This window comes from Gasterosteus aculeatus, chromosome 13 (assembly GCF_964276395.1).
Source record: "Gasterosteus aculeatus chromosome 13, fGasAcu3.hap1.1, whole genome shotgun sequence".
Classification (NCBI taxonomy): Eukaryota; Metazoa; Chordata; class Actinopteri; order Perciformes; family Gasterosteidae; genus Gasterosteus; species Gasterosteus aculeatus.
The window spans coordinates 17103207-17126510 of NC_135701.1; the positions used below are offsets into that span (position 1 = coordinate 17103207).

At 46.2% G+C, this 23304-nt stretch overlaps 1 protein-coding gene across 35 annotated transcripts in view; it reads left to right on the top strand.

The window, feature by feature from the left end:
• The window catches only part of fbrsl1 (fibrosin-like 1), a 269377-nt gene that overhangs the window by 175234 nt on the left and 70839 nt on the right, over positions 1-23304 (top strand). For 21 of the 35 annotated variants that reach the window (XM_040194987.2, XM_078087536.1, XM_078087529.1 and 18 more), the window contains 2 exons: positions 4232-4261; positions 15885-15914. The exons of 2 other annotated variants lie outside the window; for them this stretch is intronic. In XM_040194987.2, coding sequence (XP_040050921.2) covers positions 4232-4261; positions 15885-15914 — 60 coding nt within the window. The remainder of the gene's footprint in view (positions 1-4231; positions 4262-15884; positions 15915-23304) is intronic. 12 more of the 35 variants (XM_078087531.1, XM_078087538.1, XM_040194982.2 and 9 more) reach the window with 2 other exon arrangements.

The following is a 23304-nucleotide window of genomic DNA, read 5'->3' on the forward strand; positions in this document are numbered from 1 at the left end:
ACAGTTCTATGAAAATTGACACTAAGTTAAAATGTTGGTTGTGTTGTCTCTCCTTTTGCTGACGGAAGTACATTCTTTTTTTTTACTATAACAACTTTTTACTTTTTTTACCCAGCAATAAAAAGCTCTACGTTCATTCGACCTCAAACTCAGTTTGTGGAAGAACCGGCCTTGTTTTTAGATTATTAGTGTAATATCCTTCGGCTCAATATATAGTGTCATTGTCAGCTGATGTGTGATGAATACCCGGACACGGCCTTGAACTAAAGTGCTAAATTATGTGCTTAAATCATTTTCATGCTCATATCGCCTCTAATTAGAATTGCTGCATGAACACGGCTATGTGCAGTCTCCACACTTTCTTAATTGGACATAGATCTGGAAATCTGTGATTAATTTTTAAGTTATGAAAGATGCTGGGCTGCTTTCAAAAAGGTCCTTTTGCAAGCACCACGAACAAAGGAGAATTCATTCTCATCAGGGCTTTGCATGGAGAAGGTGGAAAGCTTAAATGAAGGAAAGTGTCGTCATATGGCTTTTTTTAAATGAGATAGTCAAAGATAGATCTAATTTTGATTTGGGCTAATGCGAGGAACACTATCATCCATTGACCGAGGGTGTCTTATGACTGACTTTAGCGGTCTTGTGCTTTTACTCTGCAGTTTCAGTTCAGAGACCAGCCCGAGTGTAGCGACGGGGGTAATTCTAAAAGCTCCGGCACTTACCGTTTAGTTCATGAACCTCAGCGCTCCACCTTCCTCCTTTCCTTCAGCTCCTGGAAGCACAACTACATCAGTGTCTCCCAGAGAACGTCGAGCAAGTCTGCTGCTTCTGTTTACAAGCTATTCAATCACTCTCAGTACTTGTGGCAGCCTGATGTTCTTGGAAACACATAACAATCTGGAACTATCTGACTTGCCTATTTTACTTGCCTTGTCCTAGAGCTGGGACTACTTGTTTTTAGCATACTTAGCATGTAGTTAAGTATGCAAGGCTATAAGGATCTTTGCTGAGCTGTGTGGTGGCTTGTAGCACCCTAAAATAGCATCCATGTACAAAACATGTGTCATCGTGTATTTAATAAGTTTGCCCTCCCCACATCTCTTTCAGGCTTCCTCTTCCATTTTGGTCAACTCTCCTCCGATCTGTATATTTGCTCACCATATTCCTTACCTCTGTAATGAAGAGGCCGTTAGTTCATCAGCCATGTTTAAACAGCTCTGTTTGCAGTTTCCCGGCCGCAGGTCAACAAGCAGCTCCCCTATCTTGCTTGTTCGGTCTCTCGGGGCTCCCGGGTCTCCTCCTCCACCTCCTCGCTCGTCCTCATTTCGCTTGAACTAATTGAGATTTCATTTTTGTGAGAAAGCTCACAGGAGGGCTGTGTGAGGGGAGAGAGGAGCTTACAGATTGAGATCAGTGGCGGAGGCCTCGGGGGCATAGCGCTCCCAGAGGTAGGACGCCACCAGTTTCTTGGGGGACGCTGAGGCCCTTCTGCAGAGACTAATATCTTCATGCTCTCAACAGTCACCTCTCACTCTTCAGGAATCCTGTCCACAAACCACATGCTAAGCTAAGCGCTAAATATGTCACCTGAGGTCAAGGTAGTGTCATTGCCGTGGAAACTGGTTACAAATACTGGAATTAGCAGGAATGATGTCCACCCACAGACTCTACCTTGGCCTCAACCATTATAGACCAATAGAACGTTTCCCAGTGCAAGATTAAAGCATGGTCAGGTCCCTCCTTCAGGCGTCCTAGGTTGTTGTAAGTTGAGATAAGCACGGTCCGAGTCGTAGCAGCCAATCGCACTGCTCAACGTCACTGCATTAGCACTCAATAATTCAAAGCTTGGCGGTAATGAGCTCCCTGTAGGCCCCGTCTCCAAGGAGCCTTCCCACTGAGCCTCCACTCTAATGTAGTTATATCTCATGTCAGCTTTCAAATCAATTACATTTCTATCTGATGGCTATGTAATTGCGCCTGATTGAGTTTTTGGCACGGCGGCAAAGTGTGTGGTTCCGACATTCAAGCCAGTCAAAACAGGAAGCTTTGTCAAATGAAACTATATTTTATCCTGATTGAGGCTGCTTGCACGATAAGCACAACTGTAATTATGCCAATAATAACCAAAGCAATCTGTGTTTTCTCAGCTTTGTTGTTTTTCCTGACCATGAACCATACTTGCTGTATTGCAGTTGATTGTCTGTAGCATGTGGAAATAGTTATTATATAGAAAGTTTTTTTCAGTTTCACGTTTGTAACTTGAACCATACCGATCTTTACCTGCGGTTAGATTTTGGGCCTCCGCCGACAGATGCCATAGTGTCTTTTGGCAAATGCCTAGAAATACCAAGCTAACCTCTTACCCACAGCAAGTTGCTGACAGCTGAGGCCAAAGCAATGTTGTTGCAGGTGTCAGATCTCAGAGCAGAATTCTATTGACCCAAGATTGGTTGAATTGATAGGTGGACGGACAGACGGATGGATTGAAAGATGAATGGAGAGACAAATGTCCACACGGCTGGGTAGATAGATGGATCAACTGAACGCATGCCTGGATGGACACAGGGAATGTCCTAATAGATTGGCATTGAGATGGATGAGGGGGAGGATGCTGTGGGTAGGTGCATCAGCAACTAAATAGTGATGATTTGTGGCTTCTGTCGGCAGCACTCAGTATAACAGACATAGGGAGGCAGCCTGGCTCACCCATTATCAGCAGATCGTCTTCATGCCTTCTTTGGAAATGGAGCACTGAGTGCATCTACCAATCTATCTTTCTATCCTGAATTCATCATCCCTTTCTTCTTTTATCCCGTTACTCTTGGTGTGGTTGCCCTTTAAATCTCTTCACTTGTACTATTCTCCCCTCATTTCTCTTCTTACTCCATCTCTCTCCCTCTCTCTCTCATCTCTCTCGCTCTCTCTCTCTCCGACGCTGCCTTTTGTGTTAACAGCATTCTATTTTTTCTTTTTGCAGTGAGAGCCACTGGGTGCACATCTACAATCTTGCTTTTCATTTCATGGCTTCTGGAAATGGATGTTTTACTGCCTTCATTAAGACATGCAGCAGTCAGCGCCATGTTTTCCCTCCGAAGTTTAGCTCTTTGAACCGCGCCATTAGCAGACATTATGGCCCCAGATTTCAGCGCACAGTGGAACACTGTATAATTTGATTAGTGTTATTAATCAAGTGGAATACCAATCCCTCCACCCCAATCTCCCTCCCCTCACCCTGCCGTTTGCCATTACAATACTGCTTTCAAACCCTTCAGATGTTTTCCCACCCGCCCCCACCCAGGCACCTCTCTATCTCGTGCACTACAAAACACGTGCAGTGAAAATGACAACTGGCCTAACGCCTTCCCTTTTAAAAACAGTGATTTACCACTTGTTTTGTTTCTCTCCCTTCACACACCCCATTCACCCCGCCTCACCCCTCCCCTCTCAGCCCAGGACATAAATCAATTGAGATGAAAGTTCCATAATTGTGCTTGCTGGGAGGGATTTGAGCAAAATTGCGCTATGAATTTTTTAAAGGGAATTTTTACTAGCAGTTCAGCGAGACTTGTGCGGCAAAGGAAGGTGAGGCCGTGAGGATTTATGGGCCTAGATTCTTCATTACTGAAGTAATTTTCCTGCAAATGATAGTGCAGCACACTGGAGGGGGAAGCCGTGGAGACTACTAACCTGCTTAATCTCCATGAGGCCACCTCAGAGCTCTAATACCGGGTGTAAGGGACCGGGTCTTCACAACCGAACTGCAGTGTATTTGTGATTAATAGCCATTGCCTAGATTATTTTCAACTGTGGCTTTTCAAGTTGATTTCATTACAAAGACTTTTTTTGTGAGAAGTACTCAGAAACATGCTCCGGGGTTCTCAAAAATGTTATGTTTTGGAAGGTTTGGAAAGTGACCTGCGGTAGGTGTAGCCGTGGACTGCAGTAATTGAGGGATTATCTGTGCAAGACATTGTATTGTATCATAATAAAGTTAAGATGGTGATAAAGAAGAACAAGGCATTTCAGAAGAGTGACACAGTCTGTTTAATTTACTGTGATTACCACCCTCATCTATTGTCATCTATTGTGCACGGTGTATGTCCATATGGCTTTGCTTTGTTTGTTCAGCAAAGGTTTCCACCTTTCTCTCTACCTTTGGTCTTTCCCCCTTCCTCATTTTAACCTTCTTCAGTCCAATATGGCTGACGCTCTGTCTCCATCTCTTTAGGTGCAGCCAGCAGCAGTGGCCCTCCTCAAGGTTAGTGCGTCCACGATGCCCGGTCTCATTCTTCATCCTGCCTGCCGTCCTCTCAATTTTACAGCTCAGTAGCTTGAGAAGCAGAAGGGGTAAATCTGCTTCAAAAAAAAAGGAGAAGAGTGGAGGGGGGAGGAGGAAAGGAGAAACAAAATTATTGAGCACCCTGTCGCAGCCTGTAAGAGATCTCATTCAAGCCACACCAACAACCCAAGACAATTAGTCACTTCTCACCAGACCAGACCTGAGACCCACTTGAGGGCCAAAATGAGAGGACGCACAAGCATGGCTAAGCACTGCGGTCACAGGAGCCACTCAGTGGATGGGAAGGAACCTTCTGTGCAAAATACTTATCTCAGAAAAGGGTGATTCATATTTTCATTAGATTGATGTTACAACATTTCAAGAATCTCTTTTCTCAAAAATGATAAAATGACAGAGTAGATGTCTATATTAATCTTAATCTATTAGTAAATAATGTAATGTTTCTATTTAACATTCTTCTATATAAACAAAGACAGCAAAGAGCCCAAAGAGGAGGCCCAAAACGTCAGCTACCACATGCTACTGAACAACAGCAAAGCATGACTATGGTGGGTGGTGGGTGGAAGATTGGCGAGTGGAGTGAGAGAAAAGTTTGTCCTGGGTTCTCTGTGGAGTCCCAGCATGACCAATTGAGGTGAAGGGGATGAATGAGGCCATTCACTGGGTCTAATGAAAGAGTTCCTGCTGGGCCCTGAATGAGGGTGGGCCCATCTGCACCACATAGGCGTGCACAAACCAGTGACCTCGAAAATTACCCAGGAAGCACTTTGGGACAGTCACCCCAGCAACAGGCTGGGGTTCACACAGCAACCGGGCGCTTCAATCAGTGCCTGGCAGCTTCTTCAACAGAGCAAAGTTTTTTCTTTGCATTCAAAGAACTCTGTGTGAAATCAACTCCCAGGGACACCTCCCACGGGGTTTTAAAAGGGTGGAGCTGCCAATGATTGTCCCATGTGAAAACGTCCAGAAGCTCTCACCATCTTTGAGAGGTGTGGGACGATGCCCTCAGGACTTTACCTCTCAACACAAGATCTGTTTGTCTTAGCTACCTATGAACATGCACTGCCTTCCTGCACATGGGTGTGGGTTAATTAGGTTCAGGGCATGGATAGTGACAGGTTTGGGAGGCTGTGCAATAGATCCAATTACAAAGAGTCCAGATAAGGATTTAGATTCCCTCGACACCTCTGGGGACTGGACCAAGTTTACAAGGAACTCAAAGGATCTGGTTCATTGGATTTTATCTATGCTATTTGGTATAATATATTCAGTCTTGACGAGGCAGAGGCACGCAGGTCATTGAAGTTCCATTCCCGTCTCCGCTCCCTCACGGAACTTTTGACAGCGTGAAATGACAATCCGCCCCTGCACGCATCCCCCACGTCAAAAAGTAATGAGATTGTGCTGCTGGAAATATCACTACAAAGCATCAGGCCTGCGCACGGGTCTGACTGCACCTTCAAACGGCGCTGCCTGCCAGCTCGCCTGCCTCGCCTGCGCGCTGAAAAAGAAACGAACAAAAACAATCAGAATCAGAGGGAGAGAAACGACAAGGGAAGCTCCCCACGCTGAGACAAACGAACACGCCAGGGCCTTTCATCCTGAGAGTGATTAGCCATCCGGAACGTTTTAAAACCCAGCTTTGAGTGTGTTCCTCAAACGAAAGAGTTCCATTGAGGAGTGGTGGTGGGACGTGTCTCGCTGGGAAGCGCCAGTGATCTAGTCTCTAATTGTGGCGCCGCTGACAAGACTGGTGTGGCTTGGAGCTTTTTAAGCACGGCTTTTTGCTGCGCTCTTGTTCCCTTCCTGTCAGATCCACCACCAAAGGGAACAAAAAGGCCCCTCAGATTCTCTTCTTACATCCATCTGCCTTTTGCTTTGTGCATAAATACAGGCCTAATTTAACACGCTAATAGACCCTGATAGTGCCTTAATGTGACTAAATCTACAATTGTTGCTGTAAATGGCGTGTTCGGTTGTAGATATCACCTACTGCTGTTTTAACTCTGGATAATTGCTTTCTTTATCCCTCTCCTATTCTTTCATATATCATCGATTGAAGTCTCAAGATGCAAAGTTGCCGACTCATCGGTATAGAAACATTGCCCTTCTTCGCGCAGCATAGTGGGAACAAAGTAATGTTCACGGTCTCTGAGCGACGCTCAGTACAACCGGTAGCAGCTTTCAAAATGTGCCACGTAAAGCAGCTTGGAACCTCGGCTCTTCAGAAGCCAGGTTGTTGTAGGCTTGAGGAGGCGGAGAGAGACGCAGTTTGAAGAACAAGAGAATCGGCCTAGATGGGTGAAAAGACGGGAGGGTTGGGAGGGGGAGAGAAGACAGGAAGGGAGTGAAACCCTAGCTCATAAAAATCCGTATTATAACAACATTAATTGATGCTGCTGAGTGCCATATGTGATGCCATATGGAAAGGCTGCCCCAGAGGCCTGCTATAATAGACAGCCCGCAGCGGTGCACACAACTTGGCACGTTTACCAACAAGGGACGTCCCATTAATATCAACCACGCGGTCCGAGCAGGCGACAGTGAGGGGTGAAGGGAGCGGGCCAGAAAACCAAGTGAGGGAAACAAAGTACCTCCCGTCTGGTTTTCCATCCACAGTTTTACTGTCTTTCCACTTGCCTCATGCTGTAATCCTTACCTAATTAAAATATGTACCCTGTATGCATCCGAACATCTCTTTAAATACATTAATACATGTCGCCCCCTCCCCTCTGGGTTGATCAGACCGCCCTCTGTCCACCCAACTGTCACTCCCACCACATACCCAGAGGTCCTTTCATTGCTCTCACACACACACACACACTTCAGCAGGTTAGATGATTCATTGCAGCTTGACAAAGGTGGCGTGAATGAGCTCTGTTTAACCTCTGTTGGGCCTAATCGCAGGGCAGCTGTTATTTACTACTGCTGTCCACACTCCCCACTGCCTGGTGGCTCGCACTCAGGGCTGCCCCGCCCTCACACGGCATCATATCTCATAAGACAGACTGGGTTCCACTGGGCATTCTGCAAGAATAAATTGACTGAAAATATCAGTTTGTGGCGAGTAAATCATACCATCATTTTCTAATCATTTAGAACCGGTTTAAAGGAATGAATCATTTTAATCTTGTACTTTTGTGTCACAGCTCCTAAAATGAAATGGACTGCTTGGGTCATAAATCCTCTTCAGACTGTATTATTTGCCAAGTACATGGAAGTAATCATTTTTTTCATGATACTGTAAAATGTATTTATTCTGTGTACATTGCCAGACAAACACCTATCCTGTATATAGTCCAAAACCCAAAGTTATATTGTAAAAGTCTAGTGTTGGTTATGGCAGCAGAAATGGCATCAAGTTTAAATTCTTTGAAGTCCAGGAGTTCATCCTGTGCATATATTCTTTCTCCCACAATGTGAATCGTGTGTGTGTGTGTGTGTGTGTGTGTGTGTGTGTGTGTGTGTGTGTGTGTGTGTGTGTGTGTGTCACTGACACATATTGGCCCCCACTGCCCCATGAAGCCTGGACACATCAGTTTAGCGCGGCACTTTCTGACTCTCATGACGTGCCCGCAGCGAGCAGAACCACAGATCCTTGTGAAACGAAGTTGTCAGCCGTTCTGTAGAGTTTCATACAATGTGAGGCGAAACAAGAATAGTGTACAGCTGTTTCCTCCCTGACACAGAGGGAGGCAGATGAAGAGCAAAAGAGAGAAAGAGGTGGGGGGGGTGGGGGTGGGGGGAGGCATCTCTCCGCTCTGTGATGTGCACTGATGTAGCTGCAGCTCCAGGTCAAACGCTGCCAGTGTTTTGTGTTCATCTTCGTCTCGTCTCCCCAGTGCTCCTCTAAATTATTCACAGCCTGAAGATGTGCAATGTGGCTGCCTCCTCCTTCGCCTCTCTCCTCCTTCCCCCTGCACTGCTCTCCGTCTGTGTTCCTCTGTTTCCCATCCCCTCCTCTGTCTCTCATGTGACTGCTTGTGTCAGAGGCAATGAACAGAAGTTTCTCCTTGCGAGCTGGTTAATCCCCCCCCCCCCCCCCCCCCCCGGCCCACCCCTCCATCCCATTCCGTATCCACTCATCTACCATCAACCACCCACCTTTCATCACCGACTCCATCTCTCACACTCCTCCTTTCATCCCTGCTCTCCCCTCGCTTGCCTCTCCTGGCAGCCAGACTAGAGCCAGACGCTTCTTTTTCTTTTTTTCTAAAGGGGGGGGGGCTGCCAGCTGTTAGTATCAACTGCTTGGTATCGCTCCTACTCTCTCCAGTATCTCAGCAGCTCCCTCGCGCTCACTTCATAGGACCCACGATGTAGGGGTCGGGTTGACAAGCTGTTTTTATCCTCTGTTTCGGTTTTTCTCTCTCGTGTCAAGTCTTTAAAGACTTTGCACTCATCTTTTCCAGCCAAGTCGATGGTGCTGATTAAAGATTGGCCCCTCGTCATTTCCCCTTCGACAGACTGCCGGCCCTCTGAAGATGGAGGGAGCTCCTAGAAACCAAGGACATGGATGGACTAGACATTATTATTGTATACAGTGTAAGGCGATCACTGTTGGTCAGCCATAAAAGATTGAATCATACTGTTACTGAGGTATATATCCCTCTATTGTTTTTGGTTTTATCAGACTACCTTAATTTGTCAGGTATTTTTATTTGCTGGGCTTTCCTTCTTGGTTATTTTACTCATAAATATGTATTATTTATTAACAGTATACATGTGTATTGAAAATTTGAGAAGACAAGAGCGATAAAAAGAGGCCCAAGAGTCTTGCATCTGCATGTCGGGGGTAATAAACTGCCTGCTTTGGTACCAAATTACTATTGTCTTGTTAACTAGAAAGATGCAAGTATTAAATCCTGTCTGGACAGCGGGGTTTGGAGGACGAGGTGTGCCCCTCGTGACCACCTGAGTAGAGAGCAGGGCTGAAAGAGCAGTTAAATCCAGTTCCAACCGTTGCCACAGGACACTCATTTGTAATTCTGCACCCTTCCTACAATAACGTTTGATCATTGCAGAGGGAGGGGGGGGCAGGAGGTACAAGGCGGGGGAAAAGGAGCTGAAGCTTTCTCCCTCTCCCTTTGCGCCCCCCACCCCCCCACCATGCCCGCCCTCTCGCAATTGCTGTCAACCAGTATGAATGCCCCCTCTGGCCTGATGACAAGTCGAGCGTGAAACGCTCGGCTGCCCCCTGAAATTAGCAGTAGAGCCCCCCGGCGGCACATGCTTCTCATGACCAGCACACAGTGGGCTGCCGCCAGATTCTTTTCATTATGGTGGCCCGCCAGCCCCCCGACTTCAGCTCCTTCTGCCTCCTGCTCCGTCCCACCCTCCTTCTTCTCCTCCTCCCCCCTGTGCGTTGGCCAGAGCTCAGTAAACAGCATCTGTAGTGCTCATCACATTACTGTCGTTGGGGGGAGAAGGAAGGAAGGAGGGAGAGAGAGAGAGGGAGGGAGGGAGGGAGGGAGGGAGCCAAGATCTCTGTGGCTGTTATTTCACTGTATCTACGTGTCTTATGTGTGCATACGGTATTTGATTTTGTGTTGTTGTATATGTGTCTATATGTTTCTGTGTGTTGGCTTGACAGGATTAGAGAGAGAGAGGGGGGAGAGAGAGAGAGAGAGAGAGAGAAGCAGCACGGAGAGGGAGAAAGCGCAGGAGAGGCCCCCGCCTACCAGTACAGAGCGATGCCTGGAGGCTCAATCTGTTCCTCACTGAGCTACATCAGTGTTAGAAACGGCGGCTCGGGCCGCGGGGAAGCCTCCACTCGCTCCATCAAACTGTCAGGCAGCCAGCGGAGCTGCACAGGGAGACTCTCAGCTGCCCCCGAGGCCAGTTCAAGTCAACATCCCATTTCCTTGCCTCCTCGCCTAATTTCGCCTACGCCCCGACTTAAATTTCCAATGCCCGGTGTCTGCAGCACGGCACCAGCGGGCTCGGGGCCACGTCAGAGCCCTGCGAGGTGCTGAGGGTTGTTAATGCGTGTGTGTGTCTGTGGAATCTGTGAAGGCAAGATAGGGAGCTTGTTACAGTCACACGGTCAGCGGACAAGAAGAAGCCGAAGGGAGCCCTGTGAAAGACGACGGCAGAAATAAAAACATAAATCTTTGTTGTTTTTTTCCCCCCTCGTTCTCTCTTACCTATATCCCCATTTTTCTCCCGTGACCATATTCATAACAGTTGTGTATTCCCTGTCCCTTTAGGTTTCTGGCAGTTTTCTTCTTTCTCTCAGAGCTGAATAAATGCTCCCTTTTCCCTCATACATCAGCCATTACTGTCTGGTTTTCCCTCTCCGAACTCCAAGGATCACAGCAGCTGCCCAGTCGGCTCGGCTGCTCCCCCAGCGAGTGCTGAAAGCAAGCGTTGAGGTATTTCTTCTTGGAGAGGACAAGGCGGTCCTTTAGTGGAGAAGGGGAACGGCTCTTCAGGTTCGCCCCCACCAGTATCCCCATCAATCTGTCCACGCAGCCCCTCCCCCCCTTTCCCTTGCAACCTCACCACATACTTTGCATGGAAGTGAAACAGAGAGCTGCCAGGTCTCGGTGCTGTTTACATGGACTCTGGGTAATGTTAAAATCTGCTTAGTTTGGCCCCAGGTCAGGACTATATCTTTCCTCACCCTGTCTAGATTTACATGGCCCCCGCTGACTCGTCCCTTAAGTGTGTCAGCCCTGAACCAGAAGCCTCTGTGTGTCTGGCTAATGCAAAGAGCATTTCTCTGAGCCTGTCTTCTTCAGTCCTCCTCCGCTCTCGTTCTCCCGCCGTCCTCTTTCAATGGGCCTCTGTGAAAGGAGCTTTTGCTGAGGCCGTCTTGATGTTTGCACAGCCAACTGCGAGGTCCCGAGCTCAAATATGGTTTTCACACGAGAGCCTGTCTAGGCCTCCTCTGCCGCTCGATACTATTTCTGCCCAGCAGAGTTTTTTCCTCCCAATCTCATTCCCCCCTGGAGCCTACATCTTCTCTGGGATCAATACTTCCCTAATCCAGAGCTCCGAGGCTGACCCGGGGTAATCAGCTGACTTCCCATGCTGCCTGCTGGGGAGGTCAAGGTTCAAATGGCTGTATAGATTTTATCCTGTGATCAAATCACTTTGCTGGGTGGTGATTTTAGATGCAGTTACCGGTGTCAGCAGTGATCACTTGATCTTTTTTTTCTCTCTGTTGTTAGAAGATAAATGCAGCGGTGATATGCGACCCTGCAACCCTAATAGTAATACATCAGCTCTGCCAAAGTTGTTTTAAGTTAAGGTGCGCAGTAGCCATGTACGCCTGTGTAAATCATCCAATAATATTCCTTTTGCTGTATGACTTTTTGAAATTATTCCAACCCGTAGATATGCTGATACACACACACACACACGCACACACACAAATGCACGCACAAACTATTCTCTACTGGGTGGTGACGACGTGGCGTGGTCAGACCGTACACGCATCCTGCTGATAATCATAAAAGCTGAGTTCAAGTAAGGACGCGAGCCTCTGAGCGGCCTCTGTGCCGACGCCCCAACACCTCATCCCGGCATCTGCAGGAGGGAAATTGCGGGAGGAAATTGGTGTTGTTTCGAAGAAGTATCTGACATCGACTACCTAAATGGAGCTTTTCTCCCTCTGTGTGATCTCACTCTAGGAGATCTGGATTTTTCAGTTCATGCTCCCTTACATTCAGGAGGATCTCAGATGCCTTCTGAGTTGAAGCCATTTCTCTCTGTATTCGGATTTCTACCTTTTTAGTGGGGATCGAGTGCTGTGGCTGTCTCACCTTCTTACATTTTACATTTTGCATCACCTTTTCTCTGCCAATTTTTAGTTTTTAATTAGCAAGATATTGAGTCACCAGTACCACGCAAACACCAAGGACTTCAAAAGGCACAAATTACACTTTGAGAGCACAATTTATACAAATAGTATATATAAAGAGAGAGCCTGCAGTGTATTGATTACTTTACTAGGAACCAACAGCTAAAATTGACTGCCGGCAGCGAGTGAAAAGCCTGTTTTGCCAATGCCCTTCTATATTTCTTTCAGCAAGTAGAAGGTTGGGCTCGGTATTCAGACAAACAGGTATTTGAAGGCCCTGCAGCATTTGTGTCGCCGGGCAGGTTGCTCCTCTTCGCTCTGCCTCTGAGGCAGAAATCGTGGCGAACTGTCCCCGTAGTGTGACAAGGGGAACCGTGTGATTCATTTGGCCATTCTTTTTAATGTGCTCCGGGAACGCTTATTGTCTTCTCCTTGCACGTCTTTCCAAATCTGCTAGAGAAAATGTGCGGGACATTCGAGACATCCGTCCGTCCTTCCTTTCCCCCTGTCTGTTTTTATTTAGTTTTCCTTTTCGCGGGCTCATCGAGGGGGCTGAGCAACAGGGTCATCGTGGGGGCGAGCCCAGGTCGAGGCGCGGCTCCAGCCAAGGCCTCTGGCGGGATAAATCTCCTGCTCCTGACGTGTTGAAAGCTGTGTAAATGTCAAACGCATCATTCGGAAGTGCCGGCTGAGAGGAGTGGGGGAGTTGGGGCGGTGAGAGAGGAGGTGGGATGCTGGGAGGGAGGGTTGAGCATGAGCCATCCGCTGAAGCTGGTCCCCTGCTGCCCTTGGTAGCTGGCGGTTGCCAGGTGCAGATGTTGCTGCTTGCTCCCTGCCTCTGAAGCGCCAGCCAGTTTTTTTTTTTTCCCCCCGTTTGGTGAGTTTTTTCGAACATCCATGAGAGACACAAACCACTAGTGGCTTGGCTCCTGTCAGGAGCTCAGAGGGCCGCATATCTCTCCGACTCTAACCGTGTCCCCTCTGACCAGCAGACATGCTGCTTAGGGAGTTTCTCTGTCAGGGCTTGTGGCTTTGCTTTTCTTATATGGCCCTCTGAAATTATCTTAAATAAATATATAAATAAGAAAATATTCATAGACTCATAAGGTGCTAAATAACGTGGTCCTTTTCTTACACCCGTGAATGACAAATGGGATTGTTTACTTTCATAGGTTCACTGTATTATTTTCTTTGACTCGGCCGAGTGTAATAGCCCAACAGGGCAATCACATACAAACACTGAGCATACACTGCTCAAACACCTCCTCCACCCGTCCATCCGTCCATCTCTATAGCTTCCCCCCTGCCCGGTTGTTTTGTTCCCCCCTTCCACCTGCCTCTCTCTCCCCCGCTGTGCTGTGTGTCTCTCTGCCTGAGCCCCAGCCAGTATTCCTCTTAACGCTCTGCTGCGGTGCAGGCTTCTTGTAAAAGGATAAGCACCCCGCTGTGATCTTTTGATATTATTTTTCCTCCTCGCCAGCTCCAGCCGTGTGAGGCCTCATCTCTAGTGTCACGGCTACTGCTGCAGAGACGAGGCCGAGCATGCACCCAGGGAATAGGCCCAGCCAGTTGTTTGTCTCCATCACCCAGGGTTTAAACTCACCCCCATAGAAGAACACACAACTGCTGGGAGCTGGGAGACATCTGTTCAGCTGCATGCTAAGAACACTGTTACACACTGGGGAGTTGAAGATTGGATCAATCTTCCATTATTGTCATTTGTAGGTGGATCGAAATGGACGGAAACGTTGTTTTGAATGTAATTCACCATCGGAATGATGAACAGATGATTGTTGTTTTTGAGGATTCCTCAACAAGCAGTAAAGCAAACGGCCGACAATTAATTTGTCTGGAATCCAAAGTCTGAATGGGGAATTGATTGACAAGAAGCCGAAGCTACTTTCTCCTGTCAACGCCCTGCATTCTGCAATGAAAGCCTTTTCACAAACAGAAGCACTGGAAAATTGGGCCTGTAAACATTCCCCAAGAGAAAAGAGGACGCGTTGAGTTGAAATGTCACACAAATATTTTAAAATGGCAGTTATCAAAATAGTTTTATGAATGAGAAAAATATAAGAGAACACAACAGCCTATTTTTGTTTTGAATTTTGTTTTCCCCATATTTACACAAGCACACTACAATTGTCAGGCCATTTTTTGCATTTTCTCAGAGATATTTTCTGCAGTATTCTGAAGCCCCTTTCCTTTGCCTCGCCACTTATTTTCTTTATACGTGCTGATAGAATCTGGGTAAACAACAATCACTTCACAAGGAGACACATATTGAACATCGTTTTATGGTATAATCCCGCAAAGCGTGTTTGTTCTTACTTTACTTGCTTCAGTATGTACTTCTTGGCGTTGTGTTACTCTGCAGATAGATAGATGCAAACCAAAAAATTAACCCTCCTACAAGGACTGGGGTCGCAATGTCCTTCTGTCACTTCTGCAGCAAAGACTCCGCTTGTATGCCTTGTCTTTGCTGAGAAGGATGAATCACGGGCAAAAGGAAGCAGCCCTGCCACAACCACTTTCCTCTCCTGAGAGATCTCAAGGCCACTGAGCCCTCGCGCTGATTACTCTCGTTACTTAATTATATATTTGGACCCACCGCACTCGCGACAAAGGGCCGCTGTGCCTCCATTGACCCAGCTCCTTCCTCATTGTGCCCGGCTCTGAAAGGGAGTCAAACAAAACAAAGAGGGTCCACTTAAATATGTTGCCGCAGGGACTTAATTGACAGGTTGAAGGCAGTTTTTCACAGGGGGCCCTTTCGCTCTCAATGTGGCTCTCCGCTTGGATTGCTCTGCTCGTCATGCATCCTGCTGTGAGGTCCAGTGGGACTGGTCTGCTGCTCGGACACTCCTGTTTCCACAACTTTCCATTGTGCCGTGGGAGTTATCAGCCAGCAGCATTAATCGTTTACCCTCAATTGATCGTGAGAAAAAGAAGCAAGTTTAGTGTGTGTTTTATGTACTTAATAGAAAACCATACATAGTATAGCATGAAATTTCCAGCATAAGTAAAATAATATAAAAGTATTCTGCTTGTGTCAAGGCCATGACACTTAATATCTGGGGTATTCTCCACTGTTTGTCAAGGACTTGTTTCTCTTTTCCTTAATTGAAAGGATTCACCTCTCAAGAATTTCAACTTAATCACTTTCTAATCGAATGGTGAAATTTGAAGAGAGACAAGACGGTGATTTGGCCTTTGGCTGTGCTAGACAAGGCATACAGTTTGACCTTTAACCTTAAGTTATTTAGTGGTTTTATCCCTGTAATAGTCTGAAATCGAAATCAAAGACTGGTTGGAGACAGGCAGATTTGAAATACCACACATAATAGGCACTGCGTTTGAGTATTCAGAGAGTCTGAGCTCTGTGTCCTTGAGGTGCTATCGTCTAATTTTAAAGCACTCTTAAGAGACTAAATGACATGCTGCAGCTGAATACAAAGTCATTGAACAGACTCTTCTCCATAGAATCCAGTGTAAAGTAGTATTCGTTTTTCATCTTTTGTAAATCCACAGCATTGAAATTGTAACAGAAACACCAGAATGACGTTAAATGCATTCGCTGTGTCGCTTTGGAAACATGACAAACTCTGACTCTCAGACTAGCACAGTCCTCTCCTTCCCTCTTTATCCTCCACCATTTGAAATGCAAGCTGTCAGTGAATGAGAGGTTGCACACAAAAATAACATCTGCACTGATTATGGGCTACTGGGGGGGAGCCAAATGAATAATTCCTAATATTTCCTTTTTTCTTACAGTGTGACAGTGAGAGTGACATTGACGACAAGGTAGGACTGCTTTTCCTCTGTTTATTCACTCCCCACATGAAGTGAGAGTTGTGAATAACAAATCTGAGCTCCCAACTAAAGAAGGGAAACAGTCAAAGTGTGAAAGTGTCCCAACACTGTTGATCATTTGCGTCTCACACAACCAGAAAGTGACAAAGAAAATGGAGTTCACAAAGAAGCTGTTTCTCGTGTTAGTTGTCATTTTTGCAATATAAAAATACATAACATCTTATGCCTGAATACTGGGTGATAAATGTGCACTCTTGCCTGGATTGTAGTGTATGCGAAACACTTTCAACTTTAGTATTTTAAATGGCGTGGTACCTCCTGATCTGCTGGCTCCTCCTCCCGATAGACAAATTTGATTAATTCTAATAATTTAATATGGCAAAAGGTGCTCATTTAAATCAATTTATGGGACTTTATTTTTTAAAAGTTAGATTTCATTTTCCTTCCAAAGACTTAAATTTGAAAATGGGATGCTTATTATTTTAGCAGTGATGTCACCAGGTTTAAACCATTTGACAAGTTGACAGATGTAGCCGATCAGTTTCACTGGTGTGTATTTGTTTATCACAGACTTGGAGGTGGCTGTCTGATGGCAGCCACCTGGTTACAAGATGAAACGCCTTTGGGGAACCTTGCGCATTCTAATTCCTCCACAGTTTAGCAATTACTCCCTGGTAAATGAATGAGATAGCATGCCTAATCTCCTGTAAGCCTAGCTCCCAGTTCTGTGGAAATGTCTGCCGCTCTCCTTATAAATAATACATTGATAGTCGGCCCAATTTGCATTAACTGTAGCCTGGCAAGTCAATAGGCTTTTATCTCTTTATTGAAGCGAGAAGGAACCGAAGGCGCTAGCTAGTTGACACGACGGAGACACGTAGCAGACCTGTCAGTCTCCATGCGCCTCCCTGGCATCACTGAGAGGGGGGGGGCAGAGAGAAGGACGTAATGTAGGAGGGAAGCTCTCAGCGTGTTTCTTTTTCAGGGTTTTGTTTTCCTTCCTCCTCTACTAGTTCCTTGAGTCTTGTAGTTATAGTGTCAAAGATTTTGACATTTAGTATGTGGAAGTTTGATGCTACGATGTTGAACAACTCTACTAAAAGAAAGGAGGGGAAAAAAAACAGAAGGTTTTATAGAAATAGCTGTGTTGCTGTTGTTGAGGTGTCAGTATCCGTCTGTGCAGAAAACGCCTCCATATTTGTAATTTGGCACCAGTCGGCCAGTTTAGGTGGGCCTGGATGCAGTTCAAGGCCCACTGGACTCTTAGACAGCGCTGCCAAGCTTTCAGCTGTCTGATGGTTGAATTCTGCACCAATTACTACACGGTCCACTGTCGAGAGCCAGGCTGCAGCGCCGCTAGCTCAGGCTTTTCTCTTCTCCTACACCATAATCAGCATGGCACCAAGCTGTATTTTACCTCACCAACCGTTCATAAGAAAAATACTTTTGTTATTTCACTAATGCCACTTTTTCTCAAATGAATTCTCCAAATGAAACAATTTAATGGGAAAAACTGTTTATCTCCCAAATGGCACACTTCTGTCACTAAGATTTTGCTGTTTTCCATCAGCAAGCACCACATGATGGAAAAGCAACGTTGAAAGACAAGAAAAAGGGCTCAGTGGCCAAAACAAAGAAAAGACTTTTAGAAATGTTAAATAACTGTAAAATCAGTCAACTTCAGAATATAAAGGCACACGTTCTATTTGGATGCTTACGAACACAATAAGAGGCCCAAAGGTAAGTAGGTGATGTTCTATTCTGAGGACCATCGGTACTTAACAAAGAAAAATGTGTTTTCCCGGCCAACAGGAAATGTAAATGAACGATAATTCATAATTCCAAAACTGGTTTCATTATGATGAAATGTTTGAAATAATTTAATTTTAACTAGAGTGTGAGACAAAAAGATGTAGTAGATGAAGTAGATGAAGGCCGAAGCACCTTTTCATTCAGCCAATTGCTGAGTAAAGAAGTTTGTGAAAAAAAAACACTTTGACAGGCCGTCACCAAAAGCAGAAAGAAGCGACGGTGTAGACATTGGGCACCACGAGGAGAAAGACAAACACTGTCATTTGTAATTGCCCGCACTCAGGATAACTCGACAGCGATCATTTTCTGTAACGTTTGGCGGGAACAGGTGCCAGCTCCTCCCGTAGCTTTCCAATGAGACTCCTTTCACATCAGATTACCAGCCACCTGAACACCCACATTGTGAGGATTTCACAGATTAACTCAATTAGAATATGGCTTCCAGGTGTGCCCCCCTCGATGCAATCAGCTGCACTGTATTTTGAATGAAGCCGACTCCCACAGGAAAGTGTGTTCAGAGGGCTGCACCTCGTGAAGCCGGCGTTTATCAAAGCGACGAACGCGCTCTGCTCGATTTGAGGTTTATCCGGTCACCTCCGGATCATTCTGGTAGATTCTGAGTTTTGTTTTCTCGTGACCGGCAGTTATTGTCGGGAGGCCTGCGATCTGATGTCCAACACGACGTTGGACAATCAGAAGTATTCAGTGTTGGAAGAAGAGAAATTACAGCGTTGACCTTAAATTGCCGCACCCTGCGGGGAAAAAGCCACATAAGTAAGTATCTGGTATGGATAATCAAAAGACGTTACAGTTTTTCAGATGCCCGTGAAGGAACTGACCACATGTTGGTTAGAACGCTTGGCAATAAAGGGACCAAGTGTATTCAAGTCTGTGTGGCAACATCATTCGTTCTCTGCTCTCGGTCCAAATATGTTTAGCCACTTGTTCACCCTGTCTGCCCTTGAACATGTGTTCCCTGTTTAGTATTTCGCCAAAAATATATTGAATGAAAGGCTGCGCTTGTGTAACGGGGACATCTGTGATAACAAGACGTCACAAGACAGGGTTGGATGTTAAAGTGGATGAGATGTGTTATTTAACATACTTCCGAGTTACATGTTTTTAATTGGCTCGAGGGGCCGATTTAATGTTTCAATAGTTTCATCTTATTTGGTTAATTACACATTTATTGCACTAACATACTTACTACATGGCAAACTAAGTTAGATCGACCAATTTGGTGGCAAACGAGCGAGCGCTTGTTTGGTGTCCTGACACTTTTGTTCAAAGTGTTCATCTGAACCGCTGCCTGCGCCACCTGCAATCCATCCACCTCTGACATGCGCGAGATACTCCACGTCAGGAGGGTCATTTTCTGTCGTTTGAGAGGCAGGGACAGACACAGACCAGGGGGGCTTCTCCCTTCTCAGTTTGTTCTACGCGTTCTACTCAAGTGTCATCCTATCTCCAGAAGGCCCCACTTTTTCATCCTCGCCGGCTCCTCCAATTTCCTCCGTATTCTCTCTGCTGTGCAAATAACAGCGCGGCTGTCTGCCGCCGCGCGGAACATTAGCATGAAGCGCTTACGCTCTCCGCTGCCTTTTGACACACCAGCCTCGGTGTCAGGTGCTCCAGCGCCGCCACCGCCGCATCACCCACAGCCCCAGCAGAGGACACCCAGGTCGCCTAATTCTATTTGGTCCTATTTGCCGAGCAGTCACTCAGCAGACAGTGTATCCGTCTCGGGGGGAGTCTCCAAGGACCATTACCACATCCTGCCCATGAGCTCTTTTATGGCTCCGGTGTACTCATCTGCCGGGGCAGCGCACAGGCTCTGATTGACACATTAATTCCTGCTCTACCCCCTTATCGTCCTTACGCGTGCAGAACGAACGGCATATCATCGTCAGAGCGTCTCCACCAGCTTATCCGTAATGGCTCGTCAGCTAGTGGTATCCTCCCGGCTGATGGATTTGGGGGGGCAAACATGATAGGGGGGGGGGGATTTTTAACGTATCCCTTTGCACCACCCTCGCCTTCTCTTAAAATTCTAATCCCCCTGGTATATGATCTTCATGTCATTTCCAGTCTAATTGTACATTCTCCCGTCCGTTGCCATCTTGGAGAAGGCAATGGTGAAATATATTCATGTATGTATGCCCCCCCCCACCTATGCACCCCCTCAACCCCGCTGCTTTGTAATATCTAGATTAGCCTCCAAGAGTCATCATATTCAATAACAAACAGGCCACCCACCAGTCCGCTGACACCTTAACGTTTGTTTATGGACGGGGAAAAATGGACCGGCTTAATGTTTCGACACAAGTGATCATCCGTCCTCATCTCTTTAATGAAATTAGATTAAGTGCACCTGGGAAAGAGCTGAGAAAGCAGAAAGCCCCGCCACCTCCTTTAATCTAAAACCAATTTGCCAGTTATATTCTTCTTCCCCCAGCTTGGGATTCGCCGGCCTCGATTCAAAATGGAGGAGGAACGAGATGAGACAAGAACTGACTGGTTGCATTCAGCTCCCCACAGGCACTGTGAAATTAGAACTGACACTGGCAACACAGGCCTTAATATGGAGATGTCATTTTTCTCCTCTTGCTTTTGTCTTTGTCTTTCTCTCTCCCTCCCTCTTCTCTCTCTCCCTCATTTTCTTCCTCTATTCACTACGGTTTTCACTTTGGGATTGAGGGTGAATGTTCTTATAGGAGTTGCAATAAATCAACTTTTTAGATTAGTACATTGGCCAGAAATAAACAGACCATGATGTTCCCCGGATCTTCCTTCCTCAATGAACCTGGAAACATTCATCCGTCTAATTTATATCAAGCTGTTTGCAACATGCTCTCATTCTTAGGCAGCTCCAAATCATATGTGCTCTGCAGGCAAATGTTTCTTTTTTCCCTTTTGTGGTTGTCAGGAGATACATCTGTTGTGCATTTAGAGCGCAAGTATGCGATGATCAGGGAGGACGTTTGAATTTTTTTCTGAAGTGAAGAAGGACGCCTTAAGTCTCGGGCTATGTGTGCTTGTCTGCGAGCCCGGCGTGAAGTGAGTGTAAGGGCAAGCTCAGCGGTGAAAAAAAGCCCCAGTGCATCTTGGGAAGAAGAGGCGTGATGACAGAGTAGTAACTCGGAGCTTCTGCGGGGCCAGCCAACGGACACAGCTAACTGACATCAGCAAAGACTGCTTGTCACTAGCAATGCATGTCACACGGCAATGCAGGGGCCGTCAACGCGGCCGTGGAGCCATTGATGTGGCACCCAAGGGCCTCGCCCAGATTCCTTCTTAAAGGTTAGCACCGAGGTTGGCCTTGCAGATGAAAATAGACGGGTTGTGGGAAGCAAAACCACGCCAGCCACTCAGCGCATGGGGAGGTGTGAAAACATAACATGGCATCAAGACTGTAATCTTCTTTCACTTACTGCCTCCTCTCACTGAAGGTGTTTGTGTTGGCAGAGAGTGTTAATAGAACAAATAGCCGCGTTGTGCTGTTAAAATCACAACGCACACCCTAACCCCGCGTCTTTGAAAAACCTTTGAGAAAACCCTGTCTCCACTCGGCGATGTTCAACAGCTTGTGATCATTGTTATTGAGGGGCCTGTTTCTGCCCGATGAACACAAGGTTTTGGTATGAGCTTTCCCCTCTACCTCTTCCACGTCTGTTTTTAGAGGTGCTTTTCCTGAATCACTGTTTTTCCCACCTGAGAGCCCCGGCTCTGTAATAGGAGAGTTTTCAGCAGCGGTCAGGTGAAATACTCAATTGCACAATTTTCTGCTGGAGATCTTGTCAGTTCAATGATACTCAGATGGAGAAAGCATGGCCGGCCACATCAACCTAGACAAGCTGTGAAGTGTTACTCTGGCTGTGGTGTCACAATTCAGCTAACGGATACTTGATAATTGATGAAGACAATTGCCCGATGCATTTTTGGATGGTTCCATTGTGAAAACAATATTTTTTCATACTAATATTTATCGTTTTAATATAAATAAGTTTTAAAGAATGTCCTATGAATCGCCACTCATTGGAATTTCAAACATTACCATAAAATAAGATCACTGTGTGATGTTAAGAGGCCCCGAGCTTTTATTGGTTGCATTACCTCATGCCTTCCTTTCAAAATAATTAGATTGCGAAACATAATATCAAACATAAAACGTGCTTAACCTAATAAAACTGAAAACACTCCACGCAAAATGTGTTTTGAGTTATGCCCTTTTACAGCAGTTAATGAGCAGCCACTTAATAGGAGGTAAAGCTTAACACTTACAACGTGGAGTAATTTCATTGCAGGTAGAGAAACCTTCTTACCTTTTGCTCAGTGTGTCCAAAGCAGCATGGCACAGCATCCATTGTGGCCTGTGTTTGAATAACAATCCAAGCACTACATACATTTTTCCACATGAGTAATAAAAGTAAAATTGACTCCATATTGGGTGCAGCAGTACTGTGGATGGAGCAAAAAAAAAAAGAGACAAATGTTTTTGTGTATGTGGATGTATGATTTGAGTGTTTCTGATCGTGCATAAACATTACGTCTAAGTGGGTTTTTATTCAATAAACATGGTCGGACTGTAATTACTTACACATTTCTTCTGGCTGGAAATGCAAGAAAGACTTGATGTGCGTTTCAAGCTGGCGCACGAAGAATCACGTCTGTCCCAGCCTTGGCTTGTCTGCCCAGGACTTCGTAATGCGAGAGGACTTGCTTTTCCTCCACAATAAAGGGCATATGCGATCATGGATAAATATAAAATTCCCTGTTGTTATTAGTACTCAGTGCCATCGGAGATAAAGTTTCCCGAAAGACGCCTTGCTTCCTCTCAGGCTAGGAATACATCAGTAATTGGAGCTTAGGTCCACTGTGACTGCAAAAAGAATGCTTGGTGAGCCTCAATTCCCTCCTCAAAAAAAGAGGCCAGGCGAGTAAGTAGTATACTAGTCGTTTGTACACATTTTGTAAGAGGAAGGAGGAAGGAAAATCAACACACAACAATGACAAAGTCACTGGTTGTTATTTCTTCGCGCTCTGTATCACGTTTCCCTGCAAAAGCGGATTTCACAGTATCACGTCTCAAGGAGAAGGATCATCTGCAGCCCGTATAACGCCGGTGATGGACAGTAAAGGAAGTGAGCACTGAGCACCAGTCTGTCTCCCACCCACCGAGAGGAACATATTCCATCGTTCTCCGGCTAACCACTTGAGCATCTCCGAGTCAATCTAAACACTGGGATGCCTGTGGACGGGCTGCCGACTGCCAGACCCCAAGCTCTGCAGACCCTCACGTCGCCTGGGCTCTGTAGGGAACTTTCCGTGGGCAAATGGGTATGTATGTGGTGTGGAAAACGGAGAACCCGGGAGAGCGCTCTGAGATCAGGCCCAAACACACACACACACAGGAGCCAGCTGCCTCCAATTAAGCCAGAAACCCCAGCCTCTGCAGTTCCTTATGCACAAGACCAGTCTGCTTTGATCTGAGCCAGCCAGGGGAAAAGGTACAGGGCTTGAAAGATTACAGGGGGAAAAAAAATAATTATTGTATCAAAGGGTGTTCCAT